This window comes from Dama dama, chromosome 13, assembly GCF_033118175.1.
Source record: "Dama dama isolate Ldn47 chromosome 13, ASM3311817v1, whole genome shotgun sequence".
NCBI lineage: Eukaryota > Metazoa > Chordata > Mammalia > Artiodactyla > Cervidae > Dama > Dama dama.
The window spans coordinates 38,766,990-38,788,201 of record NC_083693.1 but is presented as its reverse complement, the minus strand read 5'-3'; the positions used below and the strand labels follow the sequence as shown (position 1 = coordinate 38,788,201).

General features: G+C 43.1%; 1 protein-coding gene across 1 annotated transcript in view; it reads left to right on the top strand.

Moving 5' to 3' along the window:
- The window catches only part of TBC1D2B (TBC1 domain family member 2B), an 88,842-nt gene that overhangs the window by 20,726 nt on the left and 46,904 nt on the right, over positions 1-21,212 (top strand). The window contains exons 2-3 of the mRNA XM_061158892.1: positions 1,499-1,652; positions 12,385-12,550. Of these exons, the coding sequence (XP_061014875.1) occupies positions 1,499-1,652; positions 12,385-12,550 (320 nt within the window). The remainder of the gene's footprint in view (positions 1-1,498; positions 1,653-12,384; positions 12,551-21,212) is intronic.

Below are 21,212 nucleotides of genomic sequence, written 5' to 3'. Positions count from 1 at the left end.
TTAGTTTCATGGCTGCAATCACCATCTGCAGTGATTTTGGAGCCCCCAAAAATAAAGTCTGACACTGTTTCCACTGTTTCCCCATCCATTTGCCATGAAGTGATGGGACCGGATGCCATGATCTTAGTTTTCTGAATGTTGAGCTTTAAGCCAACTTTTTCACTCTCCTCTTTCACTTTAATCAAGAGGCTTTTTAGTTCCTCTTCACTTTCTGCCATAAGGGTGGTGTCATCTGCATATCTGAGGTTATTGATATTTCTCCCAGCAATCTTGATTCCAGCTTGTGCTTCCTCCAGCCCAGTGTTTCTCATGATGTACCCTGCATATAAGTTAAATAAGCAGGGTGACAATATACAGCCTTGATGTACTCCTTTTCCTGTTTGGAACCAGTCTGTTGTTCCATGTCCAGTTCTAACTGTTGCTTCCTGACCTGCATAATTAATTATATTTATTTGTTTATTCCTGGCTGCACTGGGTCTTCATTGCTGCGTGTGGGCTTTCTCTAGTTGTGATGAGGAAGGGCTGCTCTCTCGTTGCAGTGTGCAGGCTTCTTATTGAGATGGCTTCTCTTGCTGTGGAACGTAGGGTCTAGAGCTCAGGCTCAGTAGTTGTGGCATGTGGGCTTTGTTGCCCCACGGCATGTGGCATTTTCCTGGACCAGGAATGGAACCTGTGTTCCCTGTATTGGCACGCGAATTCTTAACCACTGGACCACCTGGGAAGCCCACCATCTAGTTTTTAATCTGCAGTTTTCTTTGCTCACTTTCTTAGATGCTGACAGGATTTAAATACCATTATTAGATTTGATTTGGCAGGGATGTCATCCATACCTATGTGAGATTTGATTTCTTCAGTTAGAATTCATAGGTGCTCAGAACCAAAGGGCACTGAGAATATCAAGCCTTCCAAAAACCTTTTGAGGAAAGCATTAAATTGTATCATTCTGTAATTTTAGAATTTAAAAAGATTTCTTATCATTAGGATTAAATTCTTTATGTAAAAGTTGCTGTTTTCTTGACCATTTGTAGTGAATAAAGGTTACTAATCTTGAAATTTCTTTGAGTTGTTCTTTTTAAAAATCATTTTGTATATTTATTTGTTTTTGGCTGTGCTGGATCGTCATTGCTGTTTGGGCTTTTCTCTAGTTGCAGCGAATAGGGGGGTATTCTCAAGCTGCAGTATGAAGGCTTCTCATTGCAGTGGCTTCTCTTGTTGTGGAGCATGGGCTGTAGGGCATTTGAGCTTGAGTAGTGTGGCGCATGGGCTTAGTTGCTCCAAGTCTTGTGGGATCTTCCCAGACCAGGGATGGAACCTGTGTCCCCCTGCATTGACAGGCAGATTCTTTACCACTGAGTCCCCAGGGAAGCCCCTCTTTGACTTCTTCTTAACTCTCCCTGCCATGTGTCAAGGTGTCCAGTCTGTCCTCACAAAACATAATTTTTTTTAAGTTGCTTATGCTTTTGATGACCATAACACTTTTCCCCTCTCCCTCTTATAGGCCCCTAATCGTCAACTCATGACTTACTGGTTACAAGAACTTCAGCAGAAGAGATGGGAGTATTGCAACAGCCTTGACATGGTAAAGTGGGACAGCAGGACCTCCCCGACTCCTGGAGATTTTTCTCAGGGTCTCGTGGCCAGAGATAACACAGGTAGGTGAGAGATGGAGGGCTCCCGTGTCAGTGCTTTTTGCATTGACATTTGATGTATCAAGTCAACTGAGCAGAAGAACTGAGAATGAAAATAATGATGATGATCCCTTAGGAAGGGGCAGCATCCCATAGTGGCTGAGAGCCTCTGCTTTCATGTGCAGACTATATTCAAGCCCAACAACAACCTCAGGAGTCAGGCAAGGCTGGTGCCCAGCACCCTAAAGAGATGGTACTGCTGAGGCCAGTGGGTAGCAAGCCGTCGTGCTGAAGTCGTCTGACCCCAGGACCAGCCTTCTCTCTCCTCCCTCTGGAGGTGAAGCACCAGCACCCACAGTCCTGTGCACAGATGGGTGTGCCCACTGGGAAGATGTTCTCAGAGCTCTCACTGTGATTCCCTGATGCTTCTTGGGAAGACATTAAACCAGACGATAAGACTCTGGTTCTGTTTTATCTTGGACCTGTGGCATTTTCACAATTCATGCTAAGCCCTGGCCAGTTGCAGCGTGGAGATAAAGTGGTTTTATATTTGAATATCAAAAAAAATTAAAGCCCCATGAACTTCTCGTGACTGTTTGGTTGTGATTACCGTGTTAGAATAGTAGGAGGATAGTTATTCAAAGCCCACCCTCCAACCTGGCTCCTGCAGGGACTGTGGAAGTGGAGATGGGGGGTGCTGTACTTGTGGCTCTCTCTTCATAGAGGGAGCAGAGCAGGCCCAGAAATAGCCAGACCCTGGGCCTGAAGTAAGGTGTGAGAAGGCCAGGCAGCATTTCTTAAGGAGTGCACTTTGGAATTTAGCTGGTATGGGATGGTTCTCAGGCCTGTAAAGAGGTGTGGTGCGAACTTTGTAACACCTTCGAGACCTTCACGTGGGAGAACACAGGCTACTGTAGGTTACTGGTGACCCGGCAACGTGTGCAGCTGACTAGTTTTGGAAATGAATGCCTTCTTGGACTTTTAAAATTATTTTTCCTCCAAATTCCTGTTTTACTGCCTGCTTTGTTTTTAACCAATCAGCAGGCTAACCCTCTGGTCAGTGAGAAATTACTGTATACTTCATACCTGTTAAAATGCTATGCAGTGAGAGTTCTTAGGTCATTTTCATGGATGACTTAACACAAACAATAGCAGGAGCTGAAGAGATGCCTTCCTTTTCAAGCCAAAGCCCCTCTATGTTTAGTTCACACGTCTCCTCACTGATGACTGAGTTTTTTAAAAAGCCACTATTATAGAGCTTTGGATCAAAAGAATCTCCATAGCTCAGGATCGGTCACTGGGAATGTTTGGAAACCCTGCTGGGAAGCCAGCAGTATTCAAGGCAGTAGCCTTTGGCACAGGCGAGCCTGGCTTTGCCTTGGTTCCTTTATTCTGAGGACACCAAGTGTTTCTATCTAAGGGAGACTCAGGCATTAAACCAAGAGGAGGGCCACAGGAATGGCACCTAGCCCTGCGATCTCTTCATAACAAACATCCTTCCTTCTTTTAAGCTGAAGTACTGAGGCTGGGGAGCCAGAGAAAACACCTGCAGCCCCCTTTGGTTCTCTGCATTTGGTTTGGAGACTGTAGTGTGGGAATTTAGAGTTGGCATCCTCTGGCATTTACTCATTCAGGAAGCAGATGCCCATGACAGGCCTGGATCCCCCTCACAGAGTTTCTAGTCCAGCAGAGGGAAGAAAAAGTAAGATCACATGAGAGGGAAGGAACAGGGTGCCAAGGGCCATGAATGGCTTAAGCACAGCTTTGGGGTGGGTGGGGACCCTCTCTGAGACCTGAGGATGACCAGGTAAGAGCAGCACAGTGTCCTCCAGGACTAGAAGGAGGTGAGGCTCGAGGAGGAAGGCAGTGGGCAGGGAGCCGAGCTGGGGGGCCCACCCAGGGCCAGGGTGGGGAGGGCTGGACTGTGGGCTTAGGCTTCTGGACTCTCCTAAGAGCAGTGGAATGCCTCTGAAGATTTTATATGTAGACATGACTATAATTTTGAACTTTCTGTCGATTTTGTAGATAACTTCTGAGAATAAATAGTGAAACTTTGGATGACCAGGTGATTTGTAGGACTGTAGTTATTCAAGAAGACAGAAGTCTAAAGGAGGAAGTCAAGAAGAAAAGGCTAGATTTTACACCCCCCCCCCCATTTTAATCATCATTTTAGATAAATTGGTTAAAAGATAAAATGTGTTAAGGTATGTTGTGGTGCTCTATGATGTTTCTGAAGCCATGCTAGTAGTCATCTGCTCAGTTTAGCCTAAATCATGCTAACTCTAATAAGATTGAAGGCATATGCTTTTATTACTCTGATTTGCGTTAAAAAATGACACTTTTCCTACTGTCCTCTCCATCTTACCCAATTTTTGGTAACGTCTTCATTTGTTGCTAATGTTGTCATCCATCAGTACTTGCCTAGCACCTAAAGTCAACATGGGGAAAGGTACATGAAGCTCACGTTTCCTGGACAGGCAGCTCTGTCTGGTGGAAGAATCCCTATGGGCCTGGTTTGAGTCTTGTCTCTGATGTTTACTGTTTGTCAGACTCTTGAGTGTGAGTCCTTTTCTCTCTGGTTAAGGGTAGCGGACTGCAGCCTGTGGAAATGAAGTTTTCTCGGAACAAAGCACCACTCATTTATTTCGTGTTGTCTGTGGCTGCTTTTGCACGCTAGTGGTAGAGTTGAATAGTTGTCACAAGACCATTTGGCTCACCAGTCTAAAATACCAACTACTATCTGGCCCTTTAAGAGGAAGTTTTTTTTCTGACCCCTACTGTAATGTCTTGAGTGTCCCTCTTTTTGAGCCTTAGTTTTCTCAACTGTGAAATGGAGATTGTTCATTCAGTCTTTCCCTCCAGGCCTTCTTATATTCTAGGCATTGTGCCACTGCCAGGGATATAAAGACAGGTGAGTTGTGGGCCATGTTCTCGAAGAGTATGTGGTCTAGTGAGGGACCGAGACAGGTAAAGAGGCCTGCACAATGCAGTCTGGTAAGCATAGGGGCCAGAGGTGGGCACAGGAAGCTTACCTATATGTGCATGTTGGAGGGTGGATGTTGGTGGTGTCTGCGAAGGCTTCCTGGACTAGGAGATGACTGAATTGAGTCCTGAAGTCAGGTAAGAGCAAGCCTTGTGAAGCAGGGAGTGGAAAGGCCTGGAGACCCTGGAGATCAGGGCCTGATGCACATGTAGAGAGGGTGGGCAGGAATGACAAAGAGAAAGCTGGATGGATGATCAGGGACCAGACCTGGAGGGGCTTGTAAGATAAGCAAAGACACGACCAGTGATTGGGTTGAATGTGCATTTGAGATGATTAACCATGGCCGAGAGGGAAAGAATGGATTTCTTGGCAAGATGAAAGTTAGAAGGCTGGTCCAGCCTAGAAATCACAGTAGCAGGTAGCAGCAGAAAAGATGGGAAAAAGTATGCAGAGTTGGAGATTGTGTAGTGAGAGAACTGGAGGATTAAAGGTGGGATTAGCTTTGGGGGAGCAAGAGGGCAGAGGGTGCTGTCCAGGCCCCAGGCCCAGGCAGTTGGCTGGATGGGATTGGGAGGAATACTCACCATAGCCTTGTCCCTCACCCGCCCCCATCCCCCCATAGTTCTCTTATGAGGATCACGTGGGAAACTGCATTGTTAAGTGTAAAGATATACATTATATTCCAATCCCAAAGAAGGGCAATGCCAAAGAATGTTCAGACTACCACACAATTGTACTCATTTCACATACTAGCAAGGTAATGCTCAGAATCCTTCAAGCTCTAGGTTTCAACAGTATGTGAACCAAGAACTTCCAAATATATAAGCTGGATTTAGAAAAGGCAGAGGAACCAGAGATCAAATTGCCAACATCCAGTGGATCATAGAAAAAGCAAGAGAATTCCAGGAAATACATCTACTTCTGCTTTATTGACTACACTAAAGCCTTTGACTGTGTGGATCACAACAAACTGTGGAAAATTCTTATAGAGATGGGAATATTAGACCACCTAACCTGCCTCTTGAGAAACCTATATGCAGGTCAAGAAGCAACAGTTAGAATTGGACATGGAACAACAGACTGGTTCAAAATTGGGAAAGGAGTATGTCAAGACTGTATATTGTCATCCTACTTATTTAACTTTTATGCAGAGTACATCATGCGAAATGCTGGGCTGGAAGAAGCACTAGCTGGAATCAAGACCGCTGGGAGAAATATCAATAACTTCAGATATGCAGATAACACCACCCTAATGGCAGAAAGCAAAGAGGAACTAAAGAGCCTCTTGATGAAGGTGAAAGAAGATAGTGAAAAGGCTGGTTTAAAACTCAGCATTCAGAAAACTAAGATCATGGCATCCTGTCCCATCACTTCATGGCAAATAGATGAGGAAAAAATGGAAACTTTTTTTCCTGGGCTCCAAAATCACTGTGACAGTGACTACAGCCACGAAATTAGAAGACACTTGCTCTTTGGAGAAAAGCTACGACAGTGTATTAAGAAGCAGAGACGTTACTTTGCCTACAAAGGTCCATCTAGTTAAAGCTATGGTTTTTCCAGTAGCCATGTATGGATGTGAAAGTTGGACCATAAAGGAGGCTGAGCACCAAAGAATTGATGCTTTTGAACTATGGTACTGGAGAAGACTCTTGAGAGTTCCTTGGACTGCAAGGAGATCCAACTAGTAAATCCTAAAGGAAGTCAGCCCTGAATATTCATTGGAAGAACTCATGGTGAAGCTGAAGCTCCAAAACTTTGGCCACTTGATGTGAAGAGCTGACTCATTGGAAAAGACCCTGATGCTGGGAAAGATTGAGGGCAGGAGGAGAAGGGGTCGATAGAGGATGAGATGCTTGGATGGCATCGTTGACTCAATGGACATGAGTTTGAGCAAGCTCCAGGAGATAGTGAAGGACAGGGAAGCCTGGAGTACTGCAGTTGATAGTGTCGCAAAGAGTCGGACATGACTGAGTGACTGAGCCACAACAACAAAAACATACACACATGTATACGTACATATGGGCTTCCCTGGTGGCCCAGCAGTGAAGAATCTGATTGCAGTGCGGGAGATGTGAGTTTGATCCCTGGGTGAGGAAGAACCCCTGGAGAAAGAAAATGACAACCCACTCCAGTATTCTTGCCTGGGAAATTCCATGGACAGAGGAGCCACGTGGGCTACAGTCCATGGGATCACAAAGAGTCAGACACGACTGAGCAACAAACCAACAACAGCAATACATGCATATATGATATTATCATTTTCAATCCCTTAGGGTTCCATTCAGCTGCAGTTAATGGAAAACCTAGTAGGGACTTAGAAGTTGAGATTTCTGTCTCACGATGGCAGTTCCTGGTTGGCAAAGCTCCCCCCGACCAGTGCCATTGAGGGATCCATTCTGTCCTCCTTTGGAAGTGACACCCGTATCAAATAGGAGAAAGCCTTCCTAGAAACTCTATCACTTTATGCCTCATTAGCTAGAACTATCACAGGGCCAGCCCTAGCTGGAATGGAATTTGAGGAGGCAAGTGTTTCAGCTGAGCATGTGGCCACCTTCAAAACCAGGGTCTGTGAGGAAGAGCTGGAATGGAGTTTGGATAGGCAGTTTATTGCCCACATTAAAATTGTTTTCTAGGGTTCATGTTTCCAGAGGAAGAGTCTGTTCATCTGTGTGATTGGAATTTGCAGCCGTATATTAGTCAGACAGGTATTAGAAAGTGGGATGATTTTGTCACTCTTTTATCTGGTCTGTCTGCCTTTCATCTGCAGTCTGGCCTCTGAAAGTATGACATGCCTCAGATGCCTCTCTGTATGTCTTCCATGTTTGGATAGATAAAGACCTAGTTTCAACACAAAGGAGTAATTTGCAAAGATAAAATCAAGAATCTGCCGACCTTCAGAGCTGTTGGGAAAGAGGTAGCCAGAACCCAATTACAAGATGGATGTGTTGCACGTTCTGTATACTCCATTTCCCATCTAGACAAATAGGCGAACAAGCGAGGGAAAACAGGACTTTGTATTTTAAGACTTCTTGAGAGTTCCGGAGTACAGAAGCCCTTAGGATCACAGGAGGCTTCAGTGCCCAAGTGCCTGTTTGAGTTCAGGGGTATTTCTCACAGAAAATGGTACGGTGAAGACGGTTTGAGGGATGACCGCACATTTCCTCCTCTGAAACAGCTGCGAGAGTAACTGCCGTGGTGCCGGCGGCTTGTGTGAGAGCAGGGGGAGGGGAAGGGAAGTGGCCGCTGGGTCCAGTCCTCCCCCAGCGTGTGCTGGGCACTCTGTGCATGTGCTGGGACTGGAGGGAGGGAAACCGTAGGGTGGGATGCAGATCCCACATTGGCAAAGCCACAGGAATTCTACCAAGCCATTTAATGTCCCAGTTCCCCAAAGTCATCAAAGAAGCTGTGCTTTTATATAATCTTGTTTGTAAAATTCTACAGAATGCCAGGTGTTGTGATGTGTAAGTCACGGTGATTATCAACCTCGAGGCTGAGAGGCAGGAAGTGCGTGGAACCTTGGGCACGTACCGTTTCCCCGCCTGGAAACAAGATGCTCCCTGAGGTTCCTTCTGGACTGAAGTTTGTGTGATTCCTGACATCAGGCTGTGACAGGGAGGGAGATGATGAGCAAGGTTAGATTCCAGCTGTATCTCTGGGGGAGCCCGTGGGAGCCTCCTGAAGAAGATCTGCAGGAGACTGTCCACGGTGGGCTGGACTGTGGTGTTTGTGGAGATGGGCCAAGCCCAGCTTTGGGTGGCATGGGGTGCAGTGAATGTGGGCGGTGGATGGGGGCCCTGAGCATGACGCAGGAGTGCATGGAAGCATGAGAAGGCAAGAGAGAGAAGCCCTGGGTTGGGGTGTGCTCCCCCACCCATCATTCAGGGGGTCTCTCAGGGGCAAGGTGGCAGGAGATGGGGAGTCGGAAGGGATGGTGAGCGTAGATTCTTAGAGAACGGCAGGGCCCGCTGCCTCCTGCCCAACGTCCTCAGCCCGCAGCAGTCCCTTCCTCCGCACCACGGCAGTCGCCCTTCATTTCTTCCTTCAGCCGTTTACCAGTGTTTATCGAGACCCCCTCTATGTCTGCTGTGGGGTATGTGGCCGTCAGCACATCAGACAGGGGTCTGATTCTCACAAGATTTACATCCTTGGCGAGGCTTGGGAGAGAGCGGATGGACAAGTCATTAACCAGACACGTGGGCTGGTCCACCCTGGGGCCTCTGAGACCTGGGGGCTTGCTGCCTCTACTTCTTTTGGGGTAGATGCACACTGCACCCTCACTTGGAAGGTAACTATAGTGCTTCCAGCCACTCCTTCACAAGCTGGGTTAAACTCACTTTGATAAAGGGGAAAAAAAGCTTTTTCAGGTTAACCCGACTCTGAGTGGCCTCCAGCTCCCAGTGGGGACCCACAGGCTCTCTCTTACAGTAACCTTGACATGGGAATGCCTTTCCCCAGTGCTCTTTCCTCATTTCTTGGATGGTGCTGCACTTGGCTCTCTGTTCTGCCCTCTTCAGGGCTGCTGGCGGGGGGCTAGGAGCAGGAGAGGAGGGGAAGACTCACGGAGGTGACCAGATGTGAGCAGGAGCCTCCCCTGTGTGCGGCGCCAGGGGCCCCTGGTGTTAGACTGCGTCCAGTGGGAAAGACTCCTGGAGATCTGGGGATGGCCACACTGGGATGATAGAGGCTCTGCTGGAATCAGAACCCAGGAAGGTAAAATTTGTAGTCCAAAACTCGCTCAGAAGTGTCATTTAGGCATTTGAAAATTTTCAAAAATAACAAAGACCTAAACATCAAAACTCTTCAAGCACAGACTCTTTCCCCCACTGCAGCTGCATAGTATAAAGCACATGTTTGTGAACCCAGTCCATCCTCTTGAGGCTTCAAGGAAATACTCTCCTGTCCTAGTTTGTGTCCTCCCTGAAGCGGTCCCCTGAATGCTAATGTTGGTACATGTATTGAGGAGAAGCCAGCAGCTCCGCTTTTAATTAAGGAAACGTCCACGTGGTCTTTTAAAAACCCAAAACCAGACAAACAATAATAGCTAAAACCTGGAAATGGCTTCTTTTTCACATCAGATAATGACTTTTAGAAATGGTCTGTTTTGCCAACATCCTCCCTGGCTCCAGTCCTGTTTCTGCACCCCACCCCCTGGGCCCAAGTTCCTCAGGAAGCTTTTCCAGGGTAGCCCAGGGCTGCAGCAAGGGCTGGGCATCCTGGTCCTGGGCGCTGGGCTGTGCTAGCGCCCTTGACAGTCTCGCCCGCAGAGGGCCTGTGTGTCTTCTTGCTGCCGACCCACACAGGAAGAAGGGGCTGGACTCGGCTCATGACAGAAACAGGTGCAGTGCGTTGTGCTTATTTCCTGGCTTGGCTTAGAGCTGTGATGCTTCGCCTGTGAGGGGTCTGTGAAAGACCAGCCTCTGGAAAGCCTGGGTGTTGACTTTACCTTTGTCTAAAGAAGAGGTGTGCCCGTGTGCCATCTTACTGACACATGCTCACAGATGTCAGGTGCCCACCTCTGCCCGGGGCACTCACTGCACCGCGTGCAGTTGTTGTTGCAGAGACTCTGGTCTTCCAATTCCTGACAGATGAAGTAGGTGGAGGAGACTGGACCCCGTTAGTGGTGTTTGAACTTGGCGTTTTTTCGTTTGTTTTTTCAAACTCTTTTTCTTTCCCCAAATGAAATCTCACGGGGAACTCCAGGATATAAAAGAGTGAAAAGAGGAACCACTTTGGTTGAAGCTGAGGGCAGGACCCCTTCCTTCTGTCCCGTGGAAAATCCCCAAGGCGTCTCCTGGACCCTAAGACTCAGAGGAAGGTCTGGATACCAGGGACTCGATGCATTCAGTGGTGACTTGGAGCTTAACATTTTATTATTTCATGTGTTTCTCCTAGATGTGTTCTCCTTTAGGGAAAGAACTCTGTCTGATCGTTTGTTGTACCCTGAGCACTAATGCTTCATACACAGTCGTCGTTTGAATCAGGAATTAGGCCAGGAATTTGGCCTTCTTGACTTAACCTGGTAATCCATTGCCAAGCCCATAGTTCTGTCTCCCAACACAAATTCTTGCTTTTCCTACTCAGAACCCTACTATGAGCCAGGTGTTGACTCTCCTGGCCAGGCCCCAGTCCCCTGATGGATACACAGCAGTCACTTCGTGTCACACCCAGCATACTTTTCCCAATGTGTTTCCGGAGCCCTTCCCACACTGACTACAGTCAAGTGAGTGACGTGCCAACAAAGTGTGAGCCCATCGGTAGGTGTTCTCATTCGGAACATCAGTTTTCAAGGACCCCTGACTGCAGTATTTCCTCTGCTCTGCCTTCTCTGTTGGTGCTCACTGACCTTCACAGTGACTTGTCCTGAGTGAACTCAGGTTATGTGCTCATCTGATTAGAAAGTAAATTTTTCCTTGGATATCAGTGTCCAGCATTCCATTCTGATTGTTTCCACTGGAAGTGATGATTGACATTACCAATCTAGGGATGCTTTATTCCAGGGAAGTATGGATCAAATTGATTATCATGAAAAAGTATTAAATTCTATTTACAAACATGTATATTCTCAGAGAGATTATACAGTTGGGAAGAATACAAAATATTTATTATTGGATACATTTTATCAGAACCTTAGAAAAGTAAGTTTTTATTATGAGAAATTTTAAGCATATGCAAAGAGAGAATAACATAATATTACCCACATGTTTATTAGGTAGTTTCAACAATTAGTATTTCATGGCCCATTTTGTTTCATTGATATACTTACCCACTTAATTTTATTATTTGGAAGCAAATAACATGTTGTTTGAGGTGGATATCATTTATTTGTTGAATAACAAAATATTGTTATCTTGAAGCAAATTCTGGGCAGCATATCATTGCAACCTCAAATATTTCAAATGCTTACATTTTTAAGATATAGTCTCAGATTTGATCAGACTTTAGCATCAGTGCATTTGCCTGTGAATTTACTGAACTGCTGGCCTTTGTGTGTAAACTTATTTTTTCAGTGTCAGTATTTGCAATTAGCAAGTATGTATGTATTCTATTCCCCTCTTACAGAAAAGGGCATTAGTGTAATCTGGTCTGCAGTTTGTTTTTTTTTTAACATAACAGTTTATCCTGGAAATTGTTCCTTATTGGTGTAGGTAAGTGGACCATGATCACAGCTCTATACTGGGATTACTGATCTACAAGACAGCAGAGATGAGCTCTAGCTATTTTCCCTGTGCTGTTGCTGTTAACACTTGCTGGTTTGAAGCATGTACAACCTTCCTCTGAGGAACGTGGATCAACTTTAGATGAAAATGTTTACAGAACACCCTAGCCATCTACAGATTGTATTTTTATGTAGTACACATGAAAAATATACTGTAATATTGGACTTCCCTGGTGGTACAGTGTATAAGAATCTGGCTGCCAGTGCAGGGGGCACAGGTTCAATCCTTGGTTTGGGACGATCCCACACGCCTTGTAGCAACTAAGCCCGTGCACCACAGTCCTGAAGCCCGAACGCCATAGAGCCTGTGCTCTGCAACAAGAGAAGCCACTGCAATGAGAAGCCCATGCACTGCAACGAAGAGTGGCCTCCACTCACCCCAACTAGAGAAAGCCTGCATGTAGCAATGAAGACCCAGTGCAACCAAAAATAAACAACACTTAAAAATACTGTAATATATAAGTTTTTATATAGTTTGTCAAGATAGTGTGTTATGTGGGATATCAAGTTCCCTGTGGAATCTTTGAATAACTGACACTTGTTTGCCTTTCTTTCAGATTTAATTAACCTGCACTCAAATGCTTCTGCAGAAAAAGCCAGAAATGTCCTAGCTGTGGAAGCCGCCCCTGGGGAGCTGGTAGGAGAGCAAGCTGCAAATCAGCCCACCCCAGGGCCTCCAAATTCTAGTAACTTCTCTTTTAAACAGTGGGGCACGGAGCTCAGGTGAGTCTTTGGAAAGCATTATGTGAAACTGAAAATGGATAATTTCTGATAATGTATAATTTTATATGTGAAATTATAAAATCATCTGACATTTGTGAAGGTATTGGTCACAAGGTACTTTCGCATACTTTTAGCTTGTATGGGACTCCTATTACATGCCTGATACTTTCACACTCAGGGTTTAATTGTTTGAGTATTACCATATTCAGTGATTGACATATGATCATATGGTTGACGTTTTATGGAGACAGCAATTGGCTCAGGAGGAGTCCTTGTCTAAGGTCACAAGGCTCCCAGGCTGCAGAGTTGACTGAGTATCACCACAGTCAGTTTCAGAATAATTTTCACCACCCCAATAAGAAACCCCAGGACCCATTAGCAATCCCTTCCTGTTTCCCCCAAACACCTTCTTCCTATCCTGCCCTTGGTAGCCACTACATTTTTGTCTCAGTGGATTTGCCAATTCTGTATATTTCGTAGGAGTGACATCCTATAGTATCTCGTCTTGCTTCTTTCACTGAGCGTAATGTTTTTAAGGTTTTCATCCAAGTTGTAGCATGTATCAGTACTTCATTAATATTTCATGTCTCTTGATTGTGGGATAATACTCCATTATGTGGGTATACCACATTTTGTTTATCCGTCCTTCAGTTAATGGGCATTTGAATTCTTTCCACTTTTGGGCTACTGTGAATCCAGTTGCTATAAACATCTGTGTGCAGGTTTTATGAAGACATAATTTTTCAACTTCTTTAAATATCAAGGAAGATGTTGGATCATATGGTAAGAGTATGTTGAGTTTTGTAAGAAACTGCCAGGTGGTCTTCTGAAACATACCACTTTGCCTTCATTTCTCCCAACAATAAATGAGAGTTCCTGTTGCTCCACATCCTTGTCAGCGTTTCATGTCATCAGTGTTCCAGGTTTTGGCTGTTGCAGTAGTTGTTTAGTGGTAGTTTGTTGTTTTAAGTTTCATTTCCTTGATGACGTATGAGGTGGACCATTTTTCATATGCATATTTGCTGCTTGTTTATCTTCTTTGGTGGAGTGGCTGTTAAGGTCTTTGGCCATTTTTAAGATTGGGCTGTTTGTTTTCTTATTGTTGCATTTTAATGACTCTTTGTGTATTTTGAATAGCAGTCCTTTATCAGATTTGTCTTTTGTAAATATATTTTCCCAGTCTGTGGCTATCATCTAATTCTTTCAATTTTGGCTTTCACAGAGCAGAAGTTTTTAGTTTTTATCAAGTCCAGCTTATCAATTATTTCTTTCAAGAACATGTCTTTGTTATTGTATCTAAAAAGGCTTCACCATACCCAAGGTTGTGTAGGTTTCCTTCTGTGTTAATGTTAACTTGTAGTTCTATAGTTTTGAGTTTAACATTTACCTCTGTGATCCATTTTGAGTCAATTTCTGTGAAGCATATATGGTCTCTGTGTCTGGTTCTTTATTTTTCATGTGAGTGTCTAGTTGCTCCAGCACTATTTGTTGAAGAGGTAACCTTTGCTCCATTGTATTGTCTTTGCTTCTTTGCCAGTGATCAGTTGATTGTATTTATACGGTTCTATTTCTGGATTCTCTGTTCTATTAATGTATTTGTCTATTCTTTTGCCAGTAGCACCACACTGTCTTGATTACCATAGCTTTATAGTAGGTCTCAAAGTAGAATAGTGTCAGTCTTCCAGCTTTATTCTCCTTCAGTTATTGTGTTGGATAGTCTGAGTCTTTTCCCTCTCCATATTAACGTTAGAATCATTTTGTTGATAATCACAAAATAACTTGCCAGGATTTTGATTGGGATTGCATTGCTTCCCAGGTGGTGCTAGTGGTAAAGAACCCACCTGCCAATGCAGTAGATGTAAGAAGCGTGGGTTCCATACCCTGGGCGAGAAGATCCCCTGTGAGAGGGCACTCCAGTATTCTTGCCTGGAGAATCCCAAGGACAGAGGAGCCGGGTGGGCTATGACCCATAGGGTTGCAAAGAGTCAGACACAACTGAAGTGACTTAGCGTGCGTGCACACATTGAATCTATAGATAAAATTGGGAAGAGCTGACAATACTGAGGCTTTCTAACCATGAGTGTGGGATATTTCTCCATTTATTTTGTTCTTCTTTGACTTCATTCATCAGAGTTTTGTGGTTTTCCGTACATATAGATCTTACATGTACATTTTGTTAGATTTATATGCCTAAGTATTTTGCTTTCTTGGTGCTAATGTAAATGATACTGTGTTATTAACTTCAAATTCCACTTGTTCATTGTTGGTATGTAAGAAAACAATTGGATTTTGTATGTTAATCTCATATTGTGCAACCTTGCTATGATCATTTACTAGTCCTAAGAATTTTCTGGTTAATCTCTTCAGGTTTTCTACGTAGATGGTTGTGTCATCTATGAATAGTTTTCCCTCTCAAGGAATTGGTCCATTTCATCTAAGTTATCAAATTTATGGCAATTGAGTTGTTTATTGTATTTCTTGCTTATTCTTTTAATTTCCAAAAAATCCGTGGTTATTTTCCCTCTTTAATCTCTGATATTAGTAATTAGCATCATTTCTTTTTCCTTAGTTAGCCCAGCTAGAGACTTATCACACCAATTGATCTCTTCAAAGAACCAGCTTTGTTTTCATTTTTTCTGTATTGATTTCCTGTTTTCAATTTTATTGATTTCTGCTCTAGTTTTCTGCTTACTTTGGATTTAATTTGCTCTTCTTTTTCTAGTGTCCTAAGATAGAAACTTAGATTATTGATTTTAGATCTTTCATCCAATGCTATAAATTTCCCTCTAAGCACTGGTTTTGCTGCATCCTGCAGATTTTGATAATTTACATGTTTATTTAGTTAAAAATATTTTAAAACTTGTTTTGAGATGTCTTCTTTGACTCACAGTCACTTGGACATGTGTTGTTTAATCTTCATATACTTGAAGATTTTCTTGTTGTTAATACCTTTCTGTTACTGATTTCTGGTTTAATTCTACTGTGGTCTAAAAGCAGACATTGTATGATTTCTGTTCTTTAAATTTGTTAATGTGTATTTTATGGCCCAGAATGTAATCTGTCTTGATGAGTGTTCCATATCAGGAAAATGTATTTTCTGCTCTTGCTGGATGAAGTAATTTGTAGATGTCATTTATATCAAGGTTATTAATGGTGGTGGTGAGTTCATCTGTGTCCTTACTGATTTTTTGCCTGCTGGATTTGTCTGTGTCAGATAGAGGGGTACTGAAGACTCCACCTATGATGGTGGATTCATCTGTTTCTCTTTCAGGGCTATCAGTTTTTGCCTCACATACTTTAAATGCCCTGTTGTTAGGTGCATGCACATTAAGAATTGTTATGTTTTCTTGAATAATTGACCCCTTTATCATCATGTCCTGGCCGTCTTTATCCCTGATAACTTCCCTTACTTTGAAGTCTACTCTCTGAATTTAATATAGCTCTCCCGCTTTCTTTTGATTAATGTTAACACAATATATTTTTCTCTGTTTACTTTTTATCTATTTGTGCCTTTATTTTAAAGTGGATTTCTTGCAGTTAACATAGTTGTGAGCTGATTTTTTATCAGTTCTGGCAGTTTGCATCTTTTAATTGATCCATTTACACCATTGACATTCAAAGTGATTATTGATTTAGTTGGATTAATGTGTACTGCATTCATTACTGTGTTTTCTGTTAACATTTGTTGTCCTTATTCTTTGTTGCTATTTTTGTCTTCCACTTTCTTACTGCCTTTTGTGGTTTAATTGAGCATTTTTTATGATTCCATTTTCTTTCCTTACTTGGCACATCAGTTATACTTCTTTTTTTTTTAACCTTTTTAGTGGTTGCCCTAGGATTTCCAATATATGTTTACAACGAATCCAAGTCCACTTTGAAATAACACTATTCCACTTCACAGGTTGTGTGAGTATATTATAACAATAAAACAGTCCTAATTATCTACTCTAGTTCCTTATATCATTGCTGTTATTCATTTCACTCATATATAAAGCATAAATATCACATATATACAAAATAGATATACGTAAGCATCCATAATATATGCATAAGTTTATACATATGTAAAACATATATCAGCATAACATATACATGGCAAATAAATGGGGAAACGATGGAAACAATGAGAGACTTTATTTTCTTGGGCTCCAAAATCACTGCAGATGGTTACTTTAAACATGAAATTAAAAGACACTTGCTCCTTGGAAGAAAAACTATGACCAACCTAGACAGCATATTAAAAAGCAGAGACATTACTTTGCCAACAAAGGTCCATCTGGTCAAAGCTATGGTTTTTCCAGTAGTCATGTACAGATGTGAGAGTTGGACTATAAAGAAATCTGAGTGCCAAAGAACTGATGCTTTTGAATTGTGGTGTTGGAGAAGACTATTGAGAGTCCCTTGGATTGTAAGAAGATCCAACCAGTCCATCCTAAAGGAAGTCAGTCTTGAATATTCATTGGAAGGACTGATGCTGAAGCTGAAACTCAAATACTTTGGCCACATGATGCAAAGAACTGACTCATTTGGAAAGACCCTGATGCTGGGAAAGATTGAAGGTGGGAAGAAAAGGGGATGACAGAGGATGAGATGGTTGGATGGCATCACCAACTTGATGGACATGAGTCTGAGGAAGCTCTGGGAGGTGGTGATGGACACAGGAGCCTGGTATGCTGCAGTCAATGGGGTCACAAAGAGTCGGACATGACTGAGCAACTGAACTGAACATATACGTAACAAGTATACATAAGTGTACATTCCTGGTATTATTATTTTGAATAGACTATTATCTGTTAGATCAATTAGAATAAGGAAAATGTTTTTATTTTGCTTTTATTTATTCCTTCTTCAGTACTCTTCCTTTATGTTGAATCTGAGTCTCTCACCTATATTATTTTTCTTCTTTCTAAAGAACTTAATATTTCTTGCAAAGCAAATCTACTAGCAACAGATTCCCTCAAAAATTTTTTTCTTTTTTTTTTTTGCCTGAGAAAGTCTTTACTTTTTAAAAAAATTCTCCTTCACTTTTAAAGGATAATTTCACACTTTACAGAGTTCTTGGTTGGTGGGATAATTTTTTTCTCTCAACACTTTAAATATTTCAGTCTATTTTTATTTGCAGAGTTTCTGAGGAATGGTCACATGTAATTGTCTTTGTTCCTCTATAGGTAAGGTAGTTATTTTCCTCTGGCTTCTTTCAGAATTTTTTGTCTTTAATTTTCTGTAGTTTGAAAATGGTATGCCATGATATGGGCTTTTTGGCATTTATTGTGCCAAGTATTTCTTCTTTGCCCCTCTCTTTCTTCTACTTCTGGTATTCCCATTATGTGTATTTTACACCCTTTGTGATTGTCCCATGGTCCTCAGAGGCTCTCTTCCTCTTCCTTTTTTTCCCAGTCTTTGTTCTCTTTGCCTTTTAGTTTTGGGGGGTTCTATCAGGATATCTGTATACTCAGTTTCTTTCCTTAACTGTGTCCAGTTTATTCATAAGCCCATCAAAGACATCCTTTTGTTTTTTTGCAGTGTTTTTACCTCTAGAATTTATTTTTTGTTCTTTTTTTAGAATTTCCATCTTCGCTTACGCTCTCTGTTGTTTTTTATTTATTTTGAGTTTTGGCTGTGGTGGGCCTTCGTTGCCGTGTATGGGCTTTATCTAGCTGTGGTGTGGGTGCTGTTTGTTGTGGTCCTCGGGCTTCTCATTTCAGAGGCTTCTCTTGTTGCAGAGCGTCGGCTGTAGGGTGTGCAGGCTTCCGTAGTTCTGGTGCTCGGGCACAGTACTTGTGGCTTCCAGGCCCAGTAGTTGTGGTGCATGGGCTTAGTTGCCCCATGGCATGTGGGAATCTTCCCAGATCAGGGTGTCCCTGCGTTGCAAATCAGATTCTTAACCACTGGACCACCAGGGACACCCTGGCTGTCTGTCCTTGCATGCTGTCTTATCCATCAGAGCCCTGAGCATGTTAATCATAGTTGTAAATCCCCAGTCTGATACTCCAACATCCTAGCTATGTCTGGTTCTGATGCTTATTTATCTCTTCAAACTGTGGAGTTTTTTTGCCTTTTGGTATGCTTTGTAATGTTGCCTTGTAGCTGAACGTAGTGTTCTGGGTTGAAGGAACTGCTGTAAATAGGCTTTTAGTAATATGGCGATGAGGTGTGGGAGGTGAGGTATAGTCCTGTGATTTGGGCTCAGGCTCTAAGTGAGCTTGTGCCTCTGCAGTGTGAACTTCACAAATGTTTCTCAGTATTTTTATTCCCCCTTAGGTGGGACAGGATGGCTAGAATGGGCTGAAGTTGGGTATTTCCCTTCCCACAGGTCATCTGGGCTCCAGTAATACCCAGGTTAGGCTTTGGTTAATAGTTTTCCTGGAAGGCAGGCCTTGTTAAGAGCAGAGAGCTCTGGAATATTTAAAAATTATTCCTTTTCCCCTCTCTCTGCAGAAACCAGAGGGGATTTTTCTCTGGTATTCACTGTGGGAACCTTGTTTAGCCCTGGAGGTAAGTCTCACAATACTGTGAGCTCCCCTGTGACTGGGTCTCTGGAGTTTTTAACTCACAGAGGTGTGTGTACTGAGCCTCCAGCAAGTCAGCAGTTGCAGTGAGTTTTCCTCCCCTGGCACTGGTTCCGTAGTTGAGTCTCTGCTCCAGGAGGCTGTGACTCCCTGTGTTGGCCTGTCTTTCCAGTATTGGGGGTGGCGGTATGCCCTGTGTCCTCCCCTCACTTATGGATCCAAGAAGTGTCTTGTTCCTTCAGTCACTGTTTCCCCAAGTTCTCACTCCTTGAACTGCTATTTTCTGGCCATTCTGTACTTTGCTGTTCACCCAGGACCTTCACTCAGGATGTGTCCTTCTGCCCGATGTGCCCCATCTCATCTGATTCAGTCCCTCGCCAGCCAGCCCTGAAGGGACGGTGGGAGGGAGGAGGCAAGGTGGGGCTCTCTCCCTGGACACCTGCAACTAGAGCACCAGCGCTTTCACTGATTTCCAACAGGTGAAGTATTTCTGTGCTCCTAAAAATGTTAGAAAGTCACCAAGAGATGATCCCTTTATTTTACATGTTAAAAAGTTGACACTTAAGAGAGGTAATGAAACCTCAGAAAAGTGTCTCGGGGGCTCTGAGGAGCTCAGTTCTTTATGTCTCAGGACAGAAAGAGTTCATTGAGAGGCAAAGTGATAGATAAGCAGTGATTTATTAGAACAGGATGCTCATGAGATTTACAAGCGGGCGGGCAAGAGGGTGCCCTCCCCAAGAACTTAGTGGGCTGCAGTTGTATAATCAAAGGAGAAGAGGGGAGGGGAGTAAGACCACCTTCTTCCTCATTCTTTGAGTCTTTAACTCTCCCAACGTGTTGGGTAGGGGAGTTTTTGACCCTGGATGGCCCATCCAGGGCTGTCATGGTGCTGTGGAAAAATGATTTCAAATCTCAGTTTAATGAGGGTCTTTCACTTTGAAATGTCACCTTACCCAAATTATTGTTTTTTTATGTGTGCAGAGAGCATGTCTGGGGTTGTTAGCTTACTGACATCACTGGGTAGGGTGTGGGTCTCACTCCACCATTGACTTATTGTTTGAGGGCATGTCTCATGCTTCTGTTTCATGGTTTTGTTGCTAGGCAGACCTGTTTCTTGAGTGATCATTAACTTACAGGGATCTCCCATACTTTTTTCTGTAATTACTGTCCTTTATTGGAATTAACTATTTAATCACTATTAATCACTATTTTTCTCTGTCCCTATTAGTAAGGTGACTTGCTCAAGACACATAGCAAGTATGTGGAAGATCTGAAAGGCACCGTGGTGCCTTGATTGGAGCCCAGTGTTCCTTCCACCCCTCGTTCTAAGAACATATTTAGGAAATGATTGATTTGCCAGATTTTCATGCCTGAGCAGTTCCATCTGCCCTTAAAGTTAGATAATGGAATGGGGGAGTCAGACCCATAACACTGGGGGCTTTCTGATTATGGAGTGTGTTTCCCCTAAGAAAGTGAGCAAGTGTCACCTTTGCTTTAACAATGACAGTTCACATTCAGGGTTGAAGGTCACACTAGGAGTTATCTTCTATCTGCTGTGCCTTCTCACCATAGCCCAATGATTAAGAACCAGCCACCCAAGTTCAGTTCCAGTTCTATGACTTAAAGCTGCTTGACTTGGGCAGGTTACTTAACTTTCATTTGTAAAATCGGGATAATAATCACACATACTTTGGGAGATGAACATGATGGTGATGATAATTTAATGCATATAAACTACTTTGAGCAGCACTTGACCCTCACTAAGTACTAAATGAGGGTTAGTTGCTGCCTTTGTTGGGGGAGACACAGTTCATGGCAAAGCCATTCTCCACGGGGGTCCAGGGGGCCACTTTCTGTAGAAACCCTAATGTCTGTTGGTTGGCATATGGATCTTAGGTGTTTATGGTTTTTGTTTTCTTTTTTTGCTTGTAGCGTGCTTAAAAAATGTTTAAGTATTCAGTAAAATGCTTTAGATGCACAGAGATTTTTTTTGTTTTTTGAGAGGTTTTAATGACTATAGAAATATTAAAACAAATTTCTGTATTATAAATTAATGGCTTAAAAATTACATATATTTTATATAAATTTAAATGGTCTTTTAGAGTGTCATCAGGGCTTAAGGGGTAATTGAATGCTTGTCTGATATGTTTTTA